General features: G+C 40.3%; 2 protein-coding genes across 4 annotated transcripts in view; one reads left to right on the forward strand and one right to left on the reverse strand.

Annotated features, from left to right (window-relative positions):
- Calx (sodium/calcium exchanger 3) overlaps nt 1-26,379 on the forward strand; it is a 771,840-nt gene that overhangs the window by 202,404 nt on the left and 543,057 nt on the right. The window lies entirely within an intron of this gene.
- On the reverse strand, nt 8,075-9,081 carry LOC135702919 (uncharacterized). Its single transcript, XM_065223974.1, has 3 exons — nt 9,017-9,081; nt 8,329-8,943; nt 8,075-8,228 (listed from the first exon to the last, which is right to left on the reverse strand). The coding sequence occupies exons 1-3, from the start codon at nt 9,079-9,081 to the stop codon at nt 8,075-8,077; spliced, it is 834 nt and encodes a 277-aa protein (XP_065080046.1).

Below are 26,379 nucleotides of genomic sequence, written 5' to 3' on the forward strand. Positions count from 1 at the left end.
GCGCATGGTGCGGACTGTGAAGACGACCATGGCAACTTTGAACGTGGGTCGCAGAATGAACGACGAGATTCTCTTGTCGGCTATTGCCGAGGCCGAAGAAATCGTCAATTGCTGATCATTAGTCTATGTGCCGCAGGAATCGTCGGACGCTGAGGCACTCACGCCCAATAATTTCTTGCGTGGGTGTGCCGATCTGAAAGGCACTTCGGAGCACTTATAAACGGTCCCAATACGTTGCAGACGAACTGTGGAAGCGCTGGCTGAAGGAATATGTACCATCGTTGAACATGAATACCAAGTGGCCACTGAAAACAGGCGACTTAGTTTGCATCACTGACGATCAGAATCGCAACGGTTGGCTTCGTGGACAAGTCGATCAAGTCATCGCAGGCAAGAATGGTTGTATCAGGCAAGCAGTGGTCCGCACTGCCGGTGGATTGTATCGGCGACCAGTGGCAGTCATCGAGGTTATGGCATCGGGTAAATCTGACCAGGAAGCAGGTTCCGGACCATGTTTACGGGCCGGGGAAGTGTTGAAACCACTGGGCACCAACACCGACACTGGTTCACCTTTTGCTCGAGTGCCACTGACGGAGAACTGACAGTTCAATGAAGGCGGAAACGAAAACATAGGCAGAAGTTGAAGTTAAATATGAGTTAATTATCCATCTTACCTTATTAAATAAAATTAATGAATTTCTAGTTTAAGTTGATTCAAACGATCTGCTACGAAAGGCGTTTCTTTTTCCCAATACCGTCCATGCCATCGCCACTGACATTCTGTTCGGTGCACAGGTTTAATGCTGTGGTTGGTTATTTGAAGTCCGTGATTTTTAAAATCTCGTTTGCTATCTTCAAAATGTCTTAATACTTAAGGGAATTCCAAGATCTCCTTTCAATTTAGTAATATATTACGTGACTGATGAGTTTCTTTGTCCTCGAAATGATCGACATTTGAATGCATTCACCGAATTGTAGACAAACAAATCCAAATGTTTCATCAAATATTGAAACTACCCCAACTGATGCTGTACCGCAATAGGATCCGATTAAAACCATCGAAAGGCCCGGAGCACGTCTGCCTTCGAAACCTTCCAATCTAATCAGACTATCGAGCCCTTGCCGCTTGCTCTCTGGTTTTGACGAGGTCGATAGAAGCGAATGGAGAACCTTCTAATGCAATTAAAAATTCCCATCCACTTCCCATCAGCCTCAGAGAGTGAGTTCTATTGATGTGCGCATACAGCAGTGGATGGTGGGCGGAAGATGAAGTGGCTCAAAGAAAAGTTTTCCAATTCAAACTGGTGTTTATCTACCGAGCAGTTCCAGGCCAAAGCATCAAATGCAAACGTGACTTTTCTTTTTGTCAGGACTAAAAATGGCAGAATATTAGCTCAAATTTGAATGATTAGCCATAACAAACAACTATGGAAAGCTTCACGCAAAGCGGAGACGGTCGAGTCGAATCGATTCGCCATTTGTCGTGGAATTGCTCTACCGCAGCAGTACGGCGCGCGGTGCATCCAAGTGGTAATTTTGAGTGAAAAAGAGGATTTGATTTGATCTGAATCCATTTCAGCTGGGACACTCGTGAAGCAATTGCCCCTAAATCCAACCACAATCTCAACGTCTGAACTGGGAAATCAAAAAAAAATCCATCTACCACAGTGGCACGTCTTCGTCTAATACCTTCATTTCTGCACGCATTCGACTAAAACTGGCACGTAGCGCTGCTGTGGCTTCCAGTCGTCCTGTCCGCAGAAGAAATGAGAAGCTTTCGCTCGAAAAAAAAAATCTTCCCATTCTTTCCGAATGATGGGCGTCCATTTGTGTGAGTTGTTTTTTCCTGCTCCTGCTTTAAACCCCCTCGTTTGCTCGTGAAAAGCTTTCCGGCGAATGGTTGTTATTGTTCGTAGTGTGCTAAACCCAACAGCTTCCACTGTTCATTCGGGCGTGAATTTTCAATCTGAAGCGAAAGCACCAAGCAATAAAAAAAAAACGAACCAATTCGCTGCGGAACGCATTGTCACGAACAGAAAAGCTGAGCTGGATAAAGGTGGTGTACATATTTGTTCATTTGAGTATGTAGATAGCTTTGTACTCGGTTTGGGAAAGAAGGTTCAGATCGTTGCAGATGAATCGTGACAGATCAGCGAGGGGGTTATCAGAATAAAAAAAGAAATGGAATGCACTTCTGCAACTGCAGCTGGCAACCACGGTCACTTGGACGTCAAACACAAACATTAATTTGAACGTATACTGGAATTCGATAGACCTCACTTAATCCCTTCCGCATCGCAAAACAAACCCTCCCCCTCTCCCGTGGGTTCTCCTTTGGACCAAACCAATCCCGTTTATTGAAATCTCATCTCTCACCCTCGCTTGCCTTTTCCAAATTCCGTCTTACTTCCGTTAGAGGTTCTTCCGAAAAATTAATTTAAAACAATTCAATTTAACCAGATTAGCCGGCTTTGGGACTTGTTCCGGGAAAATCTACCCAACTGCTGCTACCTTTCCCAAATAAATACACATTCGGGAAAATCTCCGTTTATGAACCTAATGAAGCTTCCTCCTCTCCCTCGACTTTCCGTCAGCTTTTCGCTTCACTGGACTTGATTCCCCGAAAAAAAAGAAGAAGTTATTAAATTCTTGCGAAACTTTTCTTGTCTTGGGAAAAATCAGACTTTCATAACCCTGTTTTCGGACGGCAGAAACAGATTCCACAGAGAACACACATGCTGGAAATTAAACCGGCAGGAGCAAACACATGTTTCCAGCTAGTGTTGCCCGTTGTTTTTGCTTCCGGAGACTATCCTAATGCTTCGCATTCGTGCAGTGTATGTGTGTGTGGAGCCGACCTCGTTTAATCTGCGATTAGTTTCACCTTTCTTGGCCTTCGGGTAGCAACTGAGCTGAAGGAAGGTATAACCTAGTTTCAGGCCATTTCTATGAACTTTCTTTCGTTTTCATACATGTTATAAGCTAGTGGGGGAGGCGCTTTTACCCCGCTAGTACTAGGCGAACTTTTGACCCCACTGCTGGCACTTTTGGAACGTGAATGGTGCTTTATTCGAAGGATAACGGAAGGCACTGCGGCGAAGTCAGGGCAGAGGAAATCACCTCAGCACGGACAGTTTTTAAACACCGGAATGTGTGTACAGGTCGGACTCGATTATCAATATTGCAAGTAACTTTCTCGTTCAGGCCTCAAAGATAAATGATTAAATTTTGATTTTCATTACATTCGGTTTTATAACAATTTACAACCTTACCTCCTTCTTCATCTTCTTCATTGCGTTTAAAGCAATATCTAATCGCATATTAGGTTATTGCGTGCTCCCAACTTAGTGTGCTAGATGCAGTTTGTACAGTTATTAATTGAAAGCTTTCTATGCCTGCACCATTTTTGCATTAATATAATTGTGTGGCAAGTACAATCATACTCTTTCCCTAGGGAAGCCAAGACATTTTCTAACCCAAAAAATTCCAAGATCGAACCAGGCATTGAACCATGCCACCTCCAGCATGGTCTTGCTTTGTAACTGTGCCTTTACCAACTGAGCTAACGGAGAAAATTACTTATGAATACCTAATTCAGTTTCTGATACCAAAATTTTGTGTTGATTAGCCTGACATTAGAGTTAAAATACCAAAGAATAGTTCAAGAAATTGTATTCAAAATACGTTTTAAATAACAAAAGTTGATACATAAAGCTTCAGTCATTTAATATCTGGACGCACTGTTAAAATTCCTGCAGTGCTCCTTGTGGTAAGATCTGGAATGTTTTGACAGCAGTTTGTTTTGAAAGGATTCCTCTTTCAGTGCTGAAAAGTTCATCACGATTCATTTTGTTTAAAAAAAGTTTTAATTGATTAAAGCTGCGAACTGTAAATTAATTGGAAAATCTGACGTGGTCAGGTTAAAAAATCGTGAAGTCGTTGAAATCGGCTAAATCGACCGTGTGCAACCAAGTAACAATCGAAATGCTTGCTTATTTTATTATTGATTTGTCATAGCATCGCTGGCAGCCTATGGTTGTATTATGGTTTTATGTGGCGGTTATAAAATTAGGCCTCTAAGTAGTCTTTAAAACTATTTATTAACTACCAAATTAAAACTCGACCTTTATAGTTTTAACTGTGACTCTAAGGTGGTTCTGTATCCCTCTTTAAAACTGAAGAGTAAAGCATGCAACTAAGTTTTATGACATACTTTTTCATGACCATTATAAAACTTAAAGCACTAATAATACTTCAATATATCCACAATACAACTATCATAAGATTGACAGATAGGTAGTACATCACAGAAATAACAGAAAATACTCTGTTAATCGTTATAAATAACCATAAATTTCATTATGAGTGCATGGAAATTATATAAATCGAGTGGAACATTTAAAAGAAAAGTGAAGACAAATCAACAAATAATGGATTCTTCGACGCAGAACAGCATCACCATAAATTAACATCAAGCTTTGGATGCAACGCCTGCACATCCAGTTGTTTCGGATGCTGAGAATACAATACTGGGAAAATTCGATACCAGGAATGATGTTGGCACTTATGTAAACGCACATAATCTAATTGATTTAGGTTTGACAAATGAAAACCTTTTCAGTGCTTCTGAGTATGAGGAGGAAGACACGTTTGCTAATGTGGAACTGAAATGAAATCTATGGGACTCATCACAAGAACGACTCACCGTTGCTGAGGCCTTCAATATACATGGTCAAGGATTTCGCAATAGGGGATTCGTTTCATCTAATTGACCTTGGCATTATGAAGAAATCAGGCTTGCAGCTCATTACAGCTAAAATGCTATTTTTCGTTATTATGAAACAATGGGATACTATAATGATAATTTTTATTTGTAAGATGCAAGAAGAGATGGTAAAGATTGTATATGACACATAAAATTTGTCAATTTTACTTTCAGAAGGTCACAACTAGCGATTAGCTGTAACGATGAGCAACGCGATGAGCGAGCAATCAGCGCTCGCTAAAAGCCTGAGTGAGCTGAATTAGGTTACCAAAAACGCTAATTCAACTCCTAAATATAACCAACCAGTTTTGAAAAACGAAATCTTTTCACAACCGGAAAACAATGATCGAAGTCAAGCAAATTCTTCAGGCAACTCTAGAACATTCTCTAAAAAACAATTGGAAAATTTTACGTTGAGTACAGATCACAGTAATAAATGGTTCTTAACAACTGATAATCATATAGTAGCTTTGAAGTGTATAACTGAACAACATGGATTAGTTGAAACTCTAGATCGCAGGTTCTAGTTGTTTATCAAGAACTGCGCCGTTTCGCTTTCCGTTCCCGCCACAATTCTTTTTAATCGTTCCATGGCGGAAGGCGTTTTCCGAGTGCTTGGAAAACTGCTGCCATTACTCCCATACATAAAGCTGGTAGTAACCACAACGTAGAGAACTACCGTGGCATATCAATTTTGAGCTGCTTGCCAAAGATTTTTGAAAGCCTCGTCTTCGATTCGTTTTATCCACACGTTCATCAAATTATTTCCGAATTCCAGCACGGATTCGTGAAAAAACGCTCTACCACTACCAACCTGATGGCATATGTTTCCTCGTTGGTCAACGCACTGGAAATGAGACAACAAATCGATGCCATCTATATCGACTTCTCTAAAGCGTTCGATAGAGTGCCGCATTCTTTAGCCGTGGACAAATTGGACAGAATGGGCCTACCCGCCTGGTTGACTCGCTGAATATTTTCCTACCTAACTGAGCGCAGCGCCTACGTTCGCCTTGATGGAACGAGCTCTGACCCATTCGATATAACATCTGGTGTGCCTCAAGCGAGCCATTTGGGCCCACATCTTTTTGTGATATTCGCCAACGATCTTTGCGAAACGATTAAATCTCCGAAGGTAATGTTTGCCGATGATTTGAAGTTCTTTCGGGTAGTTTCATCGTTAGTTCATTCCATACAAGCTGACAGCGACGCGTTACTACACTGGTGCAGGCTAAACGGAATGGATGTAAATGCCCGAAAATGTAATGTAATTTCTTTCTATCGAACAAGGATGGCGACCGTTTTCGATTATCGAATGTTGACAACTATAGTATCGACAGAGTGAGCACTGTTAAAGATCTGGGTGTACTACTTGACAGTAAGCTGAGGTTTACCCAACACATAGCTGCAACGACCGCCACACGGGAAAAAATCCGAACTCCGAAATGAGAAAAATGACTCATGATTTCATGAACACAGCGTATTTTCACGTTATGAAAATACACCATGAATAATATTCATGATATCATGAGCAACTTTTGCGTAACGCAGCAAACATTCCCAAAATCATGAATCGTCAGAGTTGAAATCATGAGCTAAATTCATGGGTTTAATTGTTAACCAAAAAATGTAAAAGAATTAAATAAAGCATCAGACTGGATTCGAACCAAGAACCTTGAGATCCCTAAACCCATACTTTGACCACTAGACTATCAGTTCTTGTATAAGATGGGAGGCAAAAGGCGTATAAGAGATACCTATGTAGTGCGGTTTATGAACACGGTTTGCCAAGAACGTGTAACGCTTGTAGCGGTCTTAATTCCTCTGCATTATGAAATCATGAATTTACATCCCGAAATCAGGAATCATTGTTACGATTTCATGGGATGGCAAGCTTTTTCATTTCATGATTTTTTATTCACGAAAATGGAATCGGATTTGTTTTCGTGCAAGGCGTACGCAGTGCTTGGATTCATCAAACGAAACACGCAGCAGTTTGAAGACATTCATTGCTTGAAAAGTCTCTACTGCGCGCTGGTACGCAGCATACTTGAATATGGAGTGCTGGTGTGGGCGCCATACTATGTCGTTCAGATTAACCGGATCGAGCGTATTCAAAGAAACTTTCTTCGATTTGCACTTCGTTTACTTCCGTGGAATGATCCGGTTCGATTACCACCCTACGAGCATCGCTGCGCCTTGATACATCTACCGACCTTGGCTAGTAGGAGGATCCTGTTGCAGCGGCTTTTTATATTTGACATCCTGAAGAGCAACGTTGACTGCTCAGTACTGCTGAGCAATATAAATGTAAATATTCTGGGCAGAACGATCCGGCGTGCAGATTTTCTCCGCCTTCCTGTGCACCGCACTCTTTATGGACAGAACCATCCGTTTGATGTTGGTTGTCGTTGTTTTAATGAAGTATTTGTCCTTTTTGATTTTAATATAAATATCTAAGACAATGTTTAGAAATAGGATTAGTGAATAGCAATATCTGTCTGTACGATCAGTTCGAAGACTAGTAAAATAAAAATAAAATAAAATAAATCACTTAAAATCGTTTTTTGAGACACCGATACGACCAAATGTACTTAATATCTATCAATCTGATTGTAAATCCAGTTCTGTAAAACCGTATGTTCTTTCAAAAGTTAAATGTTAAATAATCTGTATTCCCATTAATGATTCTGATTCTGTTTTTTTTTTCCGTTGCTGCATACTTTGTGAAGAAGTCTTTCATTAGAGATGGTCCATTAATTATGTCACTCAAATTTAGCCCATTTTAAACCCCCCTCCCCCCTTTGTCATATTTTTTGAATAGATCTTGGCCCTTATTACCGATGTCACTTCACGGTGAAGTGACAACTTATCACTCACGGTGAAGTGATTCCCATTTGATTTACATGGCAATCACTTCACCGTGAGTGACAACTGGTCACTTCACTTTGTTTTCACCGTGAAGTGACACCCGTAATAAGGCCCCTTAATTTTTTTTTGTCTCGTCACAGTTTCCAAAACCCCCTCCTCCCCCTAAAAGTGTGACATAATCAATGGATGATCCCTTAGAGAAAAAATAAAGAATAAAACCAAGAACAAGTCAAATTTATTTTAATCGTTAAAACATTACTGAAGAAAATATCTGCTACCACATCTCCAATCAGGTCCATAAAATATATACGGTAGATGTACCAGTGACGGCTATACGTGCCTATCATGGTGTGTTCCAGTTATGGCCTATAGGATTTCCATAGGCTATAACTGGAACAAACCCTTAAGGAACGTTCAGCCATAACTGGTGTATTTACTCTAACATTGAGGATTCTGTTCAGCTTCCTGTTGACGGGTATTTTTCGGACGATTCTTATGTTTCGATACTGTTTTGGCCAGCAATCGTTGCTTGCTGTTTTTCAGTACCCGTTTAAAAAACTCTTCACATTTGATAGCTGTGCAGTCGTTATCTCCCAAGTAACAAATTTGGTTTTATGAGGGTTTTGTAGACCATTGTTAAGACTTGTAGAATGCTTTAAAACCTCGATAAAACTTGCAATGTTACTTGGGCTGCCTGCAGGACCAGTTTCAAAAACAGCTTTCGAATTTTCTTGTACATCAGAAACGGAACTTTAATCTGTGATTTAGACTCTACATTTGACTCTTCAGCATCAGCATTGTCTCTCGAGTTCGCTGTCCATGAACAGGTCGTCAGAGACTGTCGAGTCATAAAATGATCAATTAATCGATAACAGCAGTCAAGGCCATCCTCTTTTCCGGTTTTACCACAAATGTGGCTCATGGTCTTGACGTATTTAACCATGACGGTGTCATCTTTCAATATCTTCTCCAATTCATTCAGCATTTCCAGTGTTTCAATAGGTTTCAAAAATACTTCTGAATGGACACCCGAGGCGTTTCCAAGAGAACCTGATTCAATTTGCAGGACCCTATCATTGATGTAATCCAAGCGCGATTTCAATTGAGCGAGGCTGTTGATTATGTTTGCCTGGTTACCAATAATCAACGTTTGGTTCGCTTCAACGTCCTCCAATGATACTGACTGATAGCTGATGTTGTTGTCGATCGGCTGAATCAAAACTCTGCCTCCACTTGTACCTTCTCCAGGATCTTGATCAATTTGCGGTAGGTACGTATACAAAATTCTGGATGGCTCCATCGGACAGCTGCAAAGTAAGCTAAAAGAAAATTTACGATTAGGTACATTGAGATCAAATCACATATTTTAGTTTAACTTACCGAAGCGTCTTCAACTTCGTCTTGCACGGGTTGAAGATAATCCGTTTGTATTTCAAGCGGGACATTAGGATTAGCAGGCGTTAGGAAGTCGTTGAAGTTTTTCGGTACATATTTTGGTACGCTCGAATTTGAGGCACCATTTTTGCATGGAACCATAATCCTCTCCTCCGCCTCGGTATCGGGAAGCGGTTCCATCTTTTCAAGTTCTGCTTCTGCCTCCAGCCTGGTGCGGTATTTTCGCTTCCTGATGCACTCCATCCGTTGCCATTTGGATGTGGGACGCGAATGTTCATCACGCAGCAATTTAGCAGCACTTGTTGCCTTTGGCCACCATAATTTATTTTCTTTCTCCCAGCCCGAAAGGACAACACTGAGGCACTGCTCATCTTCTTCGAATGTTTGAACAATCTTGAAGGTCACGCTGTGAATTACTTTTTGTTTGATAATAATAGCACAAATTAATTTGGAAATCTTACTTGGTTTGAGAGCTGTTTCCCTTTTTGTTTTGCTTACAATCAAACCGATGGTTGCTGTGATTAAAGCAGATTGGTAGCGGCCTAAGAGGAAGAGGAGACAATTGACCACTTTGTCAAGCAGTTTTGGCGTGACTTTCTACCAGAGATTCCTCAAAACTGAACCAACTAATTTCAATTTTTTTTTTATGAAACGCTACTTTTCTCGTGGTTCTAGAAGAAAAATCTCAAATGTTTTATTTCAAAGTTCGAGTGGTAGTAAAAGTCATTTTAACTGCTCGAATGAAGTGGTTAATAGGGGGCTTTTATGAACCAGCGCCTGATTGAATGGTATAGAAATGCGAGAATTTTTACAACAAGAAATCTATTTTCTTGTATTTGGACAGTCGACTGCGTCGCCCTTAATGAAATAGTTTTTGTACGGTCGTTTCCGCGAGAGAAGAAGAACACGTCACAGACAAAAGTAAGCCAGTTGTCTGCTCTTCCTCTTAGGTAGCGGCAGAGCAGTGGACATTCAATGTTTTTGTTTTCTTTTGATTCTATACACGCTCGTCTGATTTTACTCTAAAGTGAGTAACTTTGACTCAGTTTCGTATTTGTATGCTAAATGTCAAAACTGAGTAACATTAATTTAACAAAGTGAGTAACATGTACTCTAATTAAAAAAATAAGGATCTTTACTGTTTTGAGTAAGATCAAATGTAATAAACGTCCGAAAATTTTGAAGTCCTGGGCTGAAAGCGAATTCCCCGAGAAATTCCCACAAAGCGTTCAAAGAGTGAAAGTTTTAGCGTTCTGTGAAACTTTTCTGAGCTAGTAACTAGCGTGAGTAGCAGTTGGTGTTTTTCCTAAGATAAACTTTATTTCAGCCCAAATTTACACAGGTTTCGTTTTTCTGAACTTCTGCAACAACTTTTGGTTGTGAACTTCAGAATCCCAAGCTCGATCCAAAGGAAAGTTCACTATGAGAGAATTGCAAGTAAGCTTTATGAGTAATATATTCAAAAAGAATTTAATTTTCAGGAAAAAAATGCTGGGAAACTGATCCGTAAGTTGTGCCAGAAAGCCGCTTACATCCCTGGTTACTTCCCGGAATGGAAATAGCACACGGAAGTGATAACATGCTAGCAGCAGTGGCCTTCGGTAGAATCGCTTTATAAGCAGAATTATTATCAATTTATTGATTAGAGTTTATAAAATTTCATTTTTTTAAATAATTCTGTTGTGACAAAATAAATCGTTTTTATTATGCTGCAAAAGAGTTTCGATCTAATAATTTCCTGTCAAAATATAATATTTACAAAACTGAGTAGCCTTTACTTAGTTGTGCTAATTTTGCGAAAACCGAAACTGAGTAAGTGCTACTCAGATTTTGACAAATTCATACAATACTCAAAAGTGAGTAAACATGGGGTTACTCACTTTAGAGTAGTTCCACTTTTAACGAAAGTGAGTGGAATTTTACTCACTTTAGAGTAAATTTGAACTGACATGTACGTAATATAACCAGCAAGCAATCTATACAATCAACATAAAATTTGACGCTCTCAAGACAGACTAGGAAATGCTACGATATAACCAAAGAAGAATACTAAGATGAAACAGTCGGAAGAAAAACATTCTATTTTAGTGTCCTCTTTCACGGTCCCTTTCGTCCAATGAATACCCCCCGTATGCAAGGTAATTTTGTGATTTTGCTGCCCCCTCGGTAGAGATGAAATTTTGCGCTCTTTTTTATCAAAACAATCACACCATAATCATAGATGTCCTATTTTGTAATTACTCGATTAACAACTAATCGATTGATTGTTGTTCGCTGTGCTGTCATTTTTCCTACAATGAGAGTGCAGCACATGTTTGAAACGAAGGTGTGATGATCCTCTGGAGAATTATTATTATTTAGCTTTATTAAGGAGGCTTTCAGCCTTGGGCTGGTTCGCCTCCAAACTCCTCTGGAGAAGTTAATGCTTATGTTGGCATGATATAACCGATTACAAATAATAACTATTCGGTTCGTTAATCGATAAACCGATTATTCGAATGAAAACCGGCCATCTCTAGATGAATGTGAAACGTCATTTCAAATTTAAGGTAGTACATAAATAATGATACAATTTGAAAGGGACCGGGGCTAATCACAAATTACGTCCCCATGGTAACTGAAATAAACACGAGTGCAGACCGGTTGATATAACCGCTAGTTTATGTTATGCTTTAAAATTCTATCATAGGAGAGTGATTCCTATTGAGGCATTTCAGAGGAGCGACAAGTTAGATAGTAAAAAAAAATGTCGCCGTAGGAGAAAATTTTACATAATATGACGAAGAATTCCCTTAATGGATAGGAAAAACACAGACATACAACTATGCATAATGCTTCAATATGTGTCTGGTCATTATTGAACGACAGAAACAGTTTTTTTTTCTTAAATGGAATATATTTTAATGATTTTTCAAAATACGGTTCTAATGTAAATCAAATAAAAATATTCCTATATTTTAATATTCATGAGGCGCAGTGAATTTATGCTACTATTTAGTATAATATTCACCATAAATAATGAACGGCATGATCTCAAGTGTATTCAAGTTGATTAAAAACGGTAATTAAACCGTTTTGTTTTCAATATACTAGATTATATTGTTTTACACATTGACATTTGTGATGATTTCACATATCGAACATCAAAAGAATAAAACCACAATAAAACTATAATCAATGCAACCCATCAACCAAATAAATCCAAATTAAAACTATCAAAGTTATCAAAATGTTTTGCATATGAAGTTTTACCAACTTTTCAGGAGCGATTTATGTAGTTGTAACATAGCTTTATAGTAGTCTTCAAGAGGTTGGATTGACTTTCTGGCCAGGAGAAAGTTTTAAGCATACCATTTCTACAACGACGTGAAGAATATGATATAACTGAAATCAAACCGATGCTCCTAAGCTGGTTCACATATCAAGTTTTAATAATTGCATTACAACTGGGCCAATTGGCCATGACATGGCTATATAGCTGTCGTCAGGAGGTTGTTAAAACAATGTGGTCGTCAGTGAAAGTTTTATAATTTGGATTTATCAACTGCTATAAAACTTCGATAAAACAAAAATTGTTGCTTGGGCAATGTTCTCAAACGTTTCCGTGAGCGGCATACTATCGATCGGCAGTGGAATTAAGGATCGGGAGCTACAGTTGAAGGTGTTGAGAACGGTTTGGGCAAACCCAGGACTGTCGGATTATAACATCGCCAAGAAATGCAATACCAGCCAAAGCACCGTCAGAAATATTCCTCAGTGAGAAGGATTTCAATCTTTTCGGGCCAGTAAGCAACCAAACAGGACATTGAAGCAGAATCTAGTGGCCAAAAGACGTGCCCGGAAGTTGTACAATGAGGTTCTTACAAAGTACAACCGGACAAATAACCTAGGTTTTCTTGACAATCAAGACTATGGATTCCAAAATGTGCAAGCAGGAGCGCCTGAAAAAAACGTATTCTTCCGTACATTAAGGCTTACAATGGACCTGTAAAGTTGTGGCCTGATTAGGCAAGCTGCCACTACAGCGGAGAAGTCCTACAGTGGTATCGAAGCAACAGGGTGGATTTCTTCGAAAAGGACATCAATCATCACGGAAAAACTCTGTAGAAAATTGCCTTTCTTCTCAAACTTTCAGACAATCAAATATAACCCTTTAGTAAATTTTTGGCATATTTATTTCATTCAACTTCAATACTCCACTCATTAGGTTCTGTACAACATCTGGTTGCAGCTCCTTCTGTACGGAAACCCACTTTTTCATCATGCCTTCCTCAGATTTGACCTCCTTGGGATGCTTCCGTAGTGCCTGCTTCATAATAGCCCAGTATTTTTCGATGGGCCTTAGTTCCGGTGCGTTTGGGAAGTTCATGTCCTTGGGTACGAAAGTGACGCCGTTGGCTTCGTACCACTCCAGGACAACATTTGAATAGTGGCACGAAGATAGATCCGGCCAGAAGATCGTAGGGCCCTCGTGTTGCTTCAACAGAGGAAGCAGACGCTTCTGTAGACACTCCTTGAGGTAGATCTCCCCATTTATAGTCCCGGTAGTTACGAACGGCGCACTCCGTTTGCCATATGAGCAGATCGCTTGAATGTCCCGAAATAACGTTCTCAACTTTTTGGCTCAGCTCTGGTTCTCTCTTCGGTCCCAAGCTAATCGATGCACCCCTCGAAACATAGGAAAAACCAATAACCCCTCATTTTATCTGTCAAACTTTCATAGCGAATCAAAACAAACATTGCGTAGTACTAGAATTTCGACTAGAATGGGGTACGTTAATGTTTTGCTTGGGACCAATAGGCTAGTCAAGTAGTGAGCCAATTTAAAATCGTTAGTTTCGTATTGATTGTTGATAAAACTACAGTGTAAACAATACACTCTAAACTACTTCTACCCAAATTTTCAAGAGAAAATACGCAATAGGTAATTTTCTAATGAGTTTTTTTTTTTCCGTGGGATACCCTTTATGCGCGCTATTCGGGGGATTACTGTATATTTTTCTTAGAAAGACTTTAATTTTTTAAACTTTGTCTGATACTCCATTTCGATAAGAATTTACATCTCGAACACGCCGTTTTGATTTTTTTTTTGAAATCATCAAAATGGCCGAATTTGAGCAGTAATGTGAATAATTACTCATAAGAAATAATTATGCACAGTCTCATGAAAATCGGAGAAGGTCGAGCATGTGCGATTCGTCATTTGGCGAGGAACTGCAACTTTGCCGTTCATTGTCAATAAAATTATTAATGTTCCGACAACTTTCAGATGTTCAGTTGGAAATTCTTCAATAATTTATTGAACGTATACCCAATTCTACTGAAAAGCCAGTACCTTCAATTGTTAAAACCTAACTTCACCTCTGACCTCATCCCTTCAAAACATCGCCAAGCTCGGAAAGGAATAACCCATCGATCGATACCATCCCCTTCTGTGCCCAGTCCGGGGCTGCGACCTGCACCCTAAGCTAGATTTGTCTGTGTATAAACACAACACACTTCAATCGACAACAATAACAACAACTACTACACAGAAAATAAAAAAAAAAACTCATGTCTGCTTATGCAGCTCTTCTACAACAGCGCCAACAACGACCACTACCGACTGTCGCCGAAAAGAACGAATTACCCCCAGGGAAGACAACTTCTTTTGTAGCTCTAAATCAGCCCCCCCCCCCTTTCCGCAGTATAATCCCTGATCCAAACTCGGTGCTTAACTCAGACACCGTCGTCCTCGTTGTCTGGAAGAAAGCGAAGGGCTGGAAGCTCGACGTCTTCCATGGGAAAACCGACGCAAAAGCCCCTGTCAGCAACGTAAGCACATGGAATAACGATCTCGCCGTCGTCATCGTCGTCGTCGTTGGGTGAATTCGGGAAGGAAATGAATATAAACATGTCAACCTATTTTGACTCCCTTCTCCTACCCGGGCACGATTCAAGACGGGGAGCATTTTGCTTCCTGGCTTGCTTTGCATGTGAGTGTGTGTGTGCGTTCTAGTTGTTTTTGCACCAGATACTCATCTTTGCTGGTAGTGGTATTTCCTAGCCTAGTATGTAGTAAGAATTGCATTCCGGCATAGTGCGTGTTTTATTCATGGCCGATGACGAGTGCGATTCCCGGAAATGGGTCTTGTTTGTGGTCGATAGCGGTGAAAAAGGTTGAATAACGATCATAAATGCCTGTTGACGGACACAGTTTCAATTATTCAGCGAAATTGTTCCACGCTAAATCGAGCGAATTTATGACGCACGGTGTCTTTGTTTGGGATATCTTTAAAACAAAAATCGGTATTCACGAAACCTCCACCATTCCCGTCATTTTGACACTATTACTTAAATTTTTCGTCGGGGGTACTTTTTCAAACAAAAGATGGGTCGATTCGGGTGTTCATTTCTATGGGTCAATATTTTCTAAGTTGGAGAAAATCGAAAAACAAAATTCTGTTCCAGCCCTCGATTAGCAGACCAGAGATTTTTTTTGTTTATTATAGCTTACATTTTTTCAGAAATTTTATAGCCTTCAATTCTTTGTTCCAATCGTTTCCTAATGTAATGCTTAGATCATTATTGCTTCCTATTTCTTCGCGAATAAGATCGTATTTTACACACTGCAATAAGATATGCTCGATTGTTAATTCGGTTTTACATACGTCGCAGTACTTTAAAACATTTTTGTTGAATAAGTGCTCTTTAGTTAGTATAGTATGACGTAATCTTAGTCTAGTTAATACGCGTTGCTCGCGACGATCTTTTCTATCCATCCACTTTTCAGTCGATGCCTTGCATCGTTTGAGAAATGTTGGACGATGGAAGTCCCAAGCGGCTTGAAATTTCTCTTGTAACAGTTTTCTAGCCCAGTTGAGGATATCGGATGCAGGAATAACATTTTCAATTCGACGGGCAAGCATTCCCCGATCTGCAGCACGATCAGCATCTTCATTTCCAATAATTCCGGAATGTCCAGGGATCCAGCAAAAGGTGATATCTTTGCAAGCTGCCTCTTTTTCGATCGTTTGAATGAATGGGTGTTTTGATTTCCCTCTATCTAGGGCTGAAATGCAGCTTGCGGAGTCAGAGAGTATGATGGTAGGGTTGCGTGTTGCGATGTTAGCAGCAGAGGCTAAGGCAACTGCCTCAGCGGAGAATACGCTACACTGAGGTGGGAGACTGCCTTCCAATATTATATTCGGCCCAATTACTCCCAAGCCTACCTTACCGTTATTTTTAGAACCATCAGTATACAACTTCACGTGTTTACTGTATTTGGTATTGAGATGATCGCGAACGATAATCTGTGCGTTTTTGATGTTTTGTCCTTTTTTAAATGCTTGCTTAATCGACCAATCCGCTTTGATTCCTCCGTTGTGCCACGGTCGATCAGCAACACGATGAAGCTTCGCAATGTCAGGATTTTTTTTAAAACTTTATTAGAGAGATTTTTAGCCGTTGCCTAGTTCATCTCTATAAAATGGGAGGCCCCAGAGGGGGGTTCTGCCAGCAAATTTTTGTTACGAAGTTGGCTTACAATTCACATGTACTCAAATAGAAGCAATTAAAACAGATTCCAGTCAAAAGACTAACAATACAGGCAACGAGAAAAAAAAAACAATCTGGTACATCAAAGTTGGGTAGGGTTTTGAAAGAGATCGGAGCTCCACCGTAGGAGGGGTAATCCCCCGTCCGGTAGAGATGTACCGTCAGCCAAAAGAAAGTTAAAAGGATCTAAATGTTGTTGTATAACCCAGCGTCCTTGAGTAAGAAAGAAGAAACCCAGCGTCCTTGAGGAAATAAATAACTGTCGCTAAAGTGAAAGGTTCGTCGCCCAGTATGTCCCTAATGCTGTTGGGAAGTGTGTACTGCTCCCGTAGTTGTTGGTATTGCGGACACAGGCATAGGATGTGTTCCACCGATGCTGTGGTTCCGCAAACGTAGCACATTCTGTGGAACTGCGTCCCACCAAAACTATGTGAGATCCTTGTATGGCCTGTCCTAAGACGAGAAACCACCTTCTGGTCCCGTAGTTTCGACATATCTGTCCACTTGCTCGTCGTTCCTTTGATTCTTCGGATGAAGAGGGATTGGGATTGGCACCACTCTGCTTCCCAGGCTTCCCACATTTTGCTGACTATCCATCGCTTTATGTCCTGTAGTGGCACTTCGTCGGTGTAACGGGGGCCAGCTGGTCCAGACCCTGCCAGGCTGTCGGCTTCGCTGTTTCCTGAGATACCGCAGTGCCCATCGATCCAGGAAAACACCGTGTTCGGAGGTGTGGCCTTCACAATACCCTGTATCCAGGGGTGAGTCATGGTCTCCGATGTAAGGGCTTGTATCGCAATGTCAGGAATATGCATGTTGGTTTCGTCGAGAAGTGCTGAATTTGCCGCTTCGCGAAGGTTTCGATGGTCTAACTTTGATTTCTCTGCTATTCGGCAATACCTGCGTATGAGTGTTTCAGTCATACGCAGATTGAGTGGTAGTTCCCCTGCTTCAACAACCAGGCTGGTAACTGGTGACGACTGTATTGCTCCCGAGGTTATCCTAACGATTTGATTGAAGGTGGTTTGAAAAGAGTCGCATGGTACTATGGCTTTTATGTATTGTATCCGATTTTGTAGAGCCATCTTTGTTTTCGCTGCGTGGGCCGAAAAATCTCCCTTACGATTGATCCAGACGCCAAGGAATCGTGCAAGGTTGACTTCCGGATCACCGATTTTGATATCCTTACGAGAGTTGCGCCATCGATGCCTTTTTCTCGTACATATGTGTATAATGCAAGATTTTGGAGCAGACAATGAGAAGTGGACACTTTTAGCCCAAGCATTGATAGAGTCAACTGCATTTTTAAGAGCATTTCGAACCCTGGGGAGATGCTTTGACGTAGCCACTAAAACGATATCGTCGGCGTAGACGAGGACGCGGAAGTTGTTGGGAACATCGTCAAACATTGGATTAATGGCCAGCAGGAACAGTGTTACAGCGAGGACAGATCCTTAGGGAACTCCATTTTCCTGGATTCGTTCAGTTGATGAAGATCCTCCGTAACTAACGCGAAAGCGACAATTATCGAGGAAGTCAGTGATGTAGTTTCGCATTCGGTGTCCAATGTTGAGCGCACCAATTTGTTTAAGGATATTTGGCCTCCAGGTTTGGTCGTATGCTTTTTGGATGTCGAGTATAGCAAACTCGGCGTGAGAACCGGTAGTTTTGATGTCCTCGATGATTTCTTTAAGATCACAGAAGTAGGAAGAAGTGCCTTTACCAGCCCGAAATGCATGCTGGTTTGGGTTCAGAATGTTGTGCTCCTCTAGAAAGTTCATGAGCCTGTGGTTAATCATACGCTCGTAGATTTTTCCGATACAGCTTAGGAGGGTTATAGGGCGGTATCCTTCTGCTTTTTGGTGATTTGCACCGGGTTTCGGAATAGGCACAACCATTCCTTCTTTCCAACACTCAGGAAATCTTTCTTCAGACCAAACAGCGTTGTAACTTTTGAGCATTGTTAGTTTAGCAGCAAATGGGAGACGACGAATCATCGGGTAGCCAACATCATCATTTCCGGTTGAGTGCCCTCTAGCTTTGTCAATAGCACGGAAAAGCTCATGAATAGAGAAGTCACGATTCAACACTGAATTTCTTCTGCTGTCAAGGTCATCTCGGCTTCCGGCCCGTCCGTTGAGGTGTTTGGAAGTTAACTGTCTTTCGAGGCCGATGATGCCTGGAAAAAATCGGCGAAGTGTTCGGAAATTTCAGATGGGCTTATAACGTATTTTCCATCGATTGTGAGCCCTTTTTGAATAGTTTTCCTTTGACCATTAAAACGACGAAAATTATTCCATAGCGTTTCCGAAGGTGTATTAGGATTAGAAGACTGGCAGAAAGTCTCCCAGGATTCTTCTTTAGCTTGTATGATGGTTCTTCTAGCAAAAGATTGTGCTTCTTGGAAAGCTTTTCGGGCGGCTTCTTTTTGAGGATCATCAGCGGATAGACACTTGAGTTTTCTTAAAGTCTTGCGTCGGGTTTTAAAGGGCGAACACGAAATTATTGCGACACCGAAAATGTCATGCCAATTTTCTTATAATGTTTAGAATCAAACCAAAATTTTAGGGTAGTTTTATACATATATTTACTTCAAAAATCAAAAGAAAAGTTAATCGATGGAGCCTTGAGTGTAAAATTGAACGCATTTTCGCTTGATGCTCTCCATCAAAGTCTTTACAGTGTCATCCGGTACCAGTTTCTCATTTTTTTTTCCATTTTCTTAACACGTCCTTCTCGTTTTTGACTGTCTTCTTGCTCTTCCGAAGTTCCCGCTTCATTATTGCCCAGTACTGCTCCACCGGGTGCAGCTCCGGACAGTTTGGCGGATTCATGTCCTTTGGAACAAAATGGATAGAATTGGCTTCATACCACTCCAGGACACTTTTAGAATAGTGATGCATGATGCCAAATCTGGCCAAAATAGCGGAGGTTCGTCGTGCTGCTGCAAGAACGGCAAAAGGCGCTTCTCGAGGCACTCAGATTTGTAGATCTCGCCATTTACTGTGCCCTTTGTCACGAAAGGCTCACTCCTCAGTCCGCAAGAGCAGATGGCCTGCCAATGAGATATTTGGAGGTGAACTTCGATATTTTCTTCTTCTTAAATTTGTCGTCCACATCGAACTTGCTCTTGCCGGTGAAAAACTCCAACCCCGGAATTTGCTTAAAATCGGCTTTTATATACGTTTCGTCGTCCATCACACAGCAGCCATATTTTGTCAGCATCTTCTCGTAGAGCTTCCGTGCCCGAGTTTTAGCCGTCGTTGTTGCCGCTCATCGCGGTTTGGGAAGTTCTGTACCTTGTATGTATGTAGTCCAGCTCTCTTCTTTGCATTCTGGACGTAGCTCTGCGACATGCCGATCTTTTAAGCCAAATCACGGCTTGAGACGTTGGGATTTGCTTTAATCATCCGCTTCACCTTTCCCTCCGTCTTTTTGTTCTCCGGTCCCGGTTTTCTTCCAGCTCCTTTGCCGTGGTCCAACGTCAACCGCTCCTGGAACCGCTTCAACACTCTGGAGACGGTTGAATGGTGAATGTTCAACATTTTTCCCAACTGCCGGTGCGACAGGTCAGGAAATTCCAGGTGTTTGGAAAGAATTTGTTCTCTCAACTCGCGTTGGTTCACCTCCATTTTCGTTGAATCGAAAAACACGACTTCGAGTTTGACAGCATGTACACAATACACATCAATGAGAAAGTGTGCAAAATTTGGTTGATTTTTACCCAATGGTAAAAAAGTTATGTTATTATGTTGAATGTGTCGCAATAATTTCGTGTTCGCCCTTTAACGTCCTTTCACATCTTCTGTCCACCAGATTTCAGATTTTCCCCTACAGCTCGCAGATGTCATTGGAATTGATACTTTGGCGGCGTTGACAATAATCTCTCCCAGACGCTCGATCGGTACTATTTCTTCTGTAGAAAGTGAATCCAATATACTATGTTCAAATTTTGGCCAATCTGCAACTTTGTACAGCCAACGCTTACGACGCTGAATCTGCGGAGAATTATTTTGGATACGTGTTCGAATGGGAAAATGGTCACTTCCGTGAATATCTTCTTCAGTGGACCAAAACAATTTGTTTGCAAGACTCTGCGACACTACGGTAAGATTTATAGCTGAGGTGCTACCGTGTACGGAACTGATGAATGTTGGTTCACCGTTGTTGAGGACTACTAGTAGCAAACCAGTCTAGCAGTAACCATCAACGCGAAGAGATTTTCGAGTGTGTCAATCTAGTTCATTGAGTACATCTGGTGTGGAATTTGATTCAGAATTCCAAGCCCCACAGCACCTGCCCCCTGACAGTAGTGACGGTGGGAAAGAGCCCAATCATAAGAGTTTTGTTGAGAGTTTTCGTCATCACCTCTTGTAGTCCAATAGCTGCTGGCTGCTCATGATGAATTAGATGTACTAGTTCGGTGTGATTGCACCATAATCCACGGATGTTCCACTGTAAAAGTAGTGTTTTCGTTGTTTGATCTTCGTTGGTTGTGCTCCCGTTGGTAGAACTAGGGGATGCTTCACGTTGGTTATCTCTTGCTCGGTCTCCTGAAAGGTGTGATAATGGAGCAGGATTGACTGAACTAACGACTGAACATGAAATGGTACTTGCCCGAGGATAGGGACAATCCAGGTCCAGACCAGAGAAGAAAAATTTAGGCTCTGACCATTTGGTGGATTATTTTAACTTTTGGTTAAAATTTGACAGATGGAAAGTTATCGATTAACCCTGCTATCCGAACATGGTTACTTCTGACAGGCAAGAAGTTAAATTTTGACAACCTTGGCTATGTTCTTCTCGAAAACCGATCGATTTACGAAGTATTTTCGAACATAGAAAATAACTTTCGAAATGTCACTTTTAACCACGAGTTAAATTTAACTCGGCAAATGGTTCACAGCCTTAGTTAATAATGTCAACATGACGAGAAAAGATCCCTCATTCGAATGGAGAAATTTTCGCGAATGCCGATTTTTTTTCTAAAGTTATTCACCAAAGGAACCGTGGATGCATACGCCGCATCCATTTAAAATTTCATACATTTTTTCATTTTCCTTTCCACTTCGTTGACCGCGAACAATGAGTTAACACGAGCGAAGGTAATGGTGGGGAAAAATGAAAGCGCGCGACTTCCCCTAACAAAAAATAACCATAAACGAACGATAACCCAAATCATTGAACTATTCCACAAATGGTTTGGATGATACCCAGAACACGTCGTTAAGCAAATTAACCATACAATTTTTATTAGGGTCTCCCTACCTCGCAAGTGTTCCTAAAACGTATGTCAACCCGGTTGGCAAGATGCGCTCCCTCTGTTTGTCACTGTCATCGGCGTCGGCGTCGTCGTTCGTCAAACAAAAGAAAAATTAGTAACGAAAAAATGATGATGACATCATAATGGCAACACATTTTGCACCGTTACTTGCATTCAGGGTTGCTTCCAGTCTCTTCGCTGTATTTTTTTAAATAATGAAATCATTGGATCAGTGTTCGGAAAATATCGATATCATCAAGTCTCACAAGTGTCCAAAATCACGCTTGATTTTCGTAGACAAAAGTCAACAAGCAAGTAACTGCGGATGATATTACAAGCTGTGATATCGTAGCTACGAATATCAAGATAACAAAACTCACCAGCTACAATTCTTACCAAACCGTGGTGAGTTTCATGATTGTTGCTTTACATCCGAACGCGCCCGAAAACTACCGTCACTAATGGCAGCAGCTGCTTCGTGTCTGCCATCAGTGAAGAGTAAAGAGAGATAGTGAACTATACTTTCTCTTCCTAAGAAAACGAAGTGCAACGGAATCATTTGTGTGTCAAGTCAACCTCAGGTTCATTTTTACATGTCTCGCAATATCAAAGGAGCTTGTAAAATCAATATCAACCATGATGTTTTATTCCTATATCACGCGTGATATTGAGAGCATATGAAAGTGGATTTTACCAACACTGGATGCTATAATGATATTTTGAACTTGTAAGGTTGTAGGTTGGAAAGTATGATTTAATGAAGTTTAATAAAATCGCTGATTGTGACTTTTTGAAAGCGAAATTACTTCTTGTTACTTACAAGTTCAATCCATAATTTCGGGAAATATTTTGTATAGCGAAGTGAGTGGAAGCAACCCTGCTTGCATTGTTGGGTTAAATGGGTGCACGACTGCGCCGACAACGACGGCAACGAGGTGAGGTGTAAAATTAGATGTAAACATGATGATTTCTCTTGTGTCGAAAGCTGTGTTTGTTTGCTTATTTTTTATTTTTATTTTTGGAGGCTCTTTGTCTAGAAGCAGGACCGTTGTCATATTTACTTGAGATTATTCAAATTTTTCTTACTTGCGTAATTTTGCAAAAAAAAAAATAGACACATGCTCGTGAGGTAAGCTTGACGATGAATCAGGGTGAAAGTGTGCGTCACCATGCGTCACCATTGAAATAGGATACAAATATGTAACGCTTGGTTCGAAATTAGCAACCACTGAGACCGAGCATACACGCTTAGTCGAATCATTACCCATCAAGGTCCTGGCCATTTAAAGAAGCTCATTAAAAGTAATTATTTCACCCGCATTGAACCATGAAAAGTGTATTAATCAACCAATAAAAAAGATTCATATCGTACCAGAATTGACCCATTCTGTTTTACCACCATTGTATACAATCTCTATTACTGTACAAATGGTCCGGAATCCTGGCCAGAAGCGACAACGCATCCGCATTCATCTGATGAGATCGTTAATTTTTACGATCTCCTCCCCTTTCAATCAAAACACACCATGCTTCCGAATGTATCTTGGGTTCATTTCTTCGGATAAATACATAAAAGCTAGCATCCCTCCACCCATAACTCGGCATTTCTGGATTGTGATGATTGTGTTTTTCACACGGTAGATCAACGATAAAGTTGATGTCTACTTGGACATCGTTTATCAGTTGAGGCATCCTTAGAATATGATTTTTCAAGGTGTCTGGAATGTGTTTTTGCAATCATTTTATCTTGTATTTGAGCACGACGGGTACAGTGCTTTAGTACACTAATGAGCACAATGTTGTTGGTTAAAACCCAGGCTCGTCCATTTGATGAATTTGTAACTTTGGGCAAGCCTCTTTCTTTCCTTCGTAAGGGTCGTAAAGCTTTCTATATCGTTCATCTAACATTTTTTCCTAAACCAGTTGGAAGGACGTGGTCAGGATAGTAACCGACTGTTGGAGGTTGTAGCAGTAGTAGTACTTCCATCTAAGAGGCAGTGATTTATCTCAAATTGTAGCCTATGTGGTAACGAGTGGAATTGAAGAATATCGAGTCCTATGTGTTTCTTCTTTTGCCTTTATTACGTTGATCACTTGCACAGTTGTTGGTTGCGCGTTTTCTTAGCCTGTACCATTGTTGCATTTAATGGTGTAACTAAGAGGGGGCTATGTGGGCTATAGCAACTCCTAATATTAATGTAGCCCCCTTTAGAATTTTAACTACAATTACATTACATAATCGAAAATTTGATATTCAGAGTTGTGCTTTCACAAAATTAGAAAGTTTGGTCCATGTTCAATATTTAATCATAAATTGCTACTTCAAGAAATCAAAAATTCGTCCATCCAAGCAGGATCATAATTCTAAATGTTCATTGGATAGCTTAACGTAGGAATTTATCCGCCTCTTAATCACATAATGAGGAACTAGAACTACAAGTATTCAGAAATATATCTCTTAACTTTTTGCCATTCTTGCATTTACACAAAGACGCTCCAACCCATTTTCAGTTTTTGGACCGAACTAAACACAGCACCACCCAGAAACTCACTAATCCACTTGGTGCATGAATTTTGTAACAAACAACAATGTAAAACTCTACTTAAAGATTTAAATGAATTTTTAGCGTCTCTCTGGATCCCACTTCAACACAATATCATCGAAATTCAGTTCGGCAAGCAGAATCTCACGAGCACTAGCGTGTAAATTCATAGGATTTTGAAAGTAATGCATCTGTAATTTGTACACAACATCCGAAGTCCCTCCTTTTTTACATATTCTGCACAAAAACTACTTCCCAAGGCCCGGTTTTTTTATGAATGGAGCGTGACAGAATATATCTTTTGTGCAGAATATTTCAAAAGGATGGACTTCAGATGTTAATCTAATTGCATGTAAAGAGGTACCAGACATGTTTTACACTATTTTGTAGCTGTGAGAGGTACAGCATACATGACATGCAATTTTTTTTTCTCAACTTGAATGTTTGGCTCTTTGGCGGGTGAAAAAATTAACGTCAATTCTTTTTAGGTTGTCGTTATAGGAGGATGTTATATAAAACTAACATTTGTCGCGTTCTATATTATTTTAACGGGACTGAAAACAGTCTCAATAACTCTTTCTGTAAAATATTGCATTAGCGTGCACAGGGTGGGGCAAGGTGGGGCAATTTATAAATTATAAATAAGATTTTTATTCCTACATTAACAAAATTATGATATAAAGTAACTTTGAGATGGTGCCTGAAAATTGCACCACAAAGGTGCATGAAGGAACAAACTTCAATGAAATGTTTTGGTCAAAAAATGGCATCGTGCATACAAAACATTTCTGATGTAAATTTTTTGACGTAGAACTACGTCTTTGTCGACTATACTGGGGTACAAATCAAAAAATATGTGAGGTGAAATAGTGTTAGGTATTGAACGCTTGTAACTTTGTCATTTATAGATGAAATTAAAATCCAAATACGCCAATCGATAGGTTATTACATTACGAACCTGTTGAAATTAACATTTTTCAATTTTTAATCATAAAACTTTTGAAAAATGCGCAAATGATAATTTTACCACTGTTTTCATAAACTAAAGGTTTTCCCCAAACCCAGTCATCATAAACGAATACCAGTTGGCTGCACATCATTCTGCTAGAACCTGAAAAGATACAAAACAGCGCTGCTTTTCTGCCTCTGCTCATTACCGCTTCGGACGGCGTGGCGCTAAGTCCTGCAGCCCAGCCTAAGGCTGAAAGCCTCCTAAATAAAGCTAAATTAATTAATTAGGTCCTGCAGCAAGCAGGACCAAGACAGCGACTAATGGTGGATCACGGCATGACCATGACCACCACAATGAGGAATAAAACTTAGAATCCTCTCCCCCCTTAACAACAACCCAAAAAAGACATGGACTTCAACGTTCACTTGTTTTCCTGGAAATAAATTTTAAGCAAACCACAATTAGGGGCTATTCATTATCTACGTAGACAGTTTTTTTATTCTTGACCACCCCCCTCCCCTTCCCTGCGTAGACAATTGTCCATAAATTTTTTTTTTAATTTGTATGGGCTGTGTATAATTGCCAACCCCACCCCCCTTAAACTCTGTCTACGTAGTTTATGAACAGCCCCTTATAAGTAAAAACAATTTTTTACACACAGAGCCAAAATTTTCAAACAAAAAATTGCTTAAGATGGGACATACATTCGATGAATTACCAACAACTGACTGTAAAACATATCTGGTACCTCTAGATATAAAATTAGATTAACATCCAAAGTCCATCCTTTTTTACATTTTCTGCACAAAAGAAACTTTCTGCCCCGCCCCATTCATGAAAAACGGCGGGAAATCCTGTCAGGTGCGGTTGCACATTGTTCTGCTTGAACCTGAAAAGATATAAAACAGTGCTACAGGAATAAAGTGTATAAAGGTGGATCACCTGTCACATAATGAGGAATGAGACTTGGATATGCAACATACCTCTCCCCCCGTCTATAACGTCAACTCAAAAAGTCATGGATTTGACGATCACTTTTTTTTTGGGAAATACA

This window comes from Ochlerotatus camptorhynchus, unplaced genomic scaffold, assembly GCF_037179485.1.
Source record: "Ochlerotatus camptorhynchus isolate MF236.1 unplaced genomic scaffold, CSIRO-AGI_Acam_v1.1 ptg000203l, whole genome shotgun sequence".
Taxonomy (NCBI): Eukaryota; Metazoa; Arthropoda; class Insecta; order Diptera; family Culicidae; genus Ochlerotatus; species Ochlerotatus camptorhynchus.

What these genes read in the sequence shown, in the direction of transcription:
- LOC135702919 (XM_065223974.1), bottom strand. Translation starts at nt 9,081, where the DNA reads ATGTCCCGCTTGAAATACAAACGGATTATCTTCAACCCGTGCAAGACG. An exon ending in ACGAAGTTGAAGACGCTTCG is followed by an intron (nt 8,944 to 9,016) that starts GTAAGTTAAACT and finishes CTTACTTTGCAG; the next exon opens with CTGTCCGATGGAGCCATCCA. An exon ending in TTGAAACTGGTCCTGCAGGC is followed by an intron (nt 8,229 to 8,328) that starts AGCCCAAGTAAC and finishes TTGTTACTTGGG; the next exon opens with AGATAACGACTGCACAGCTA.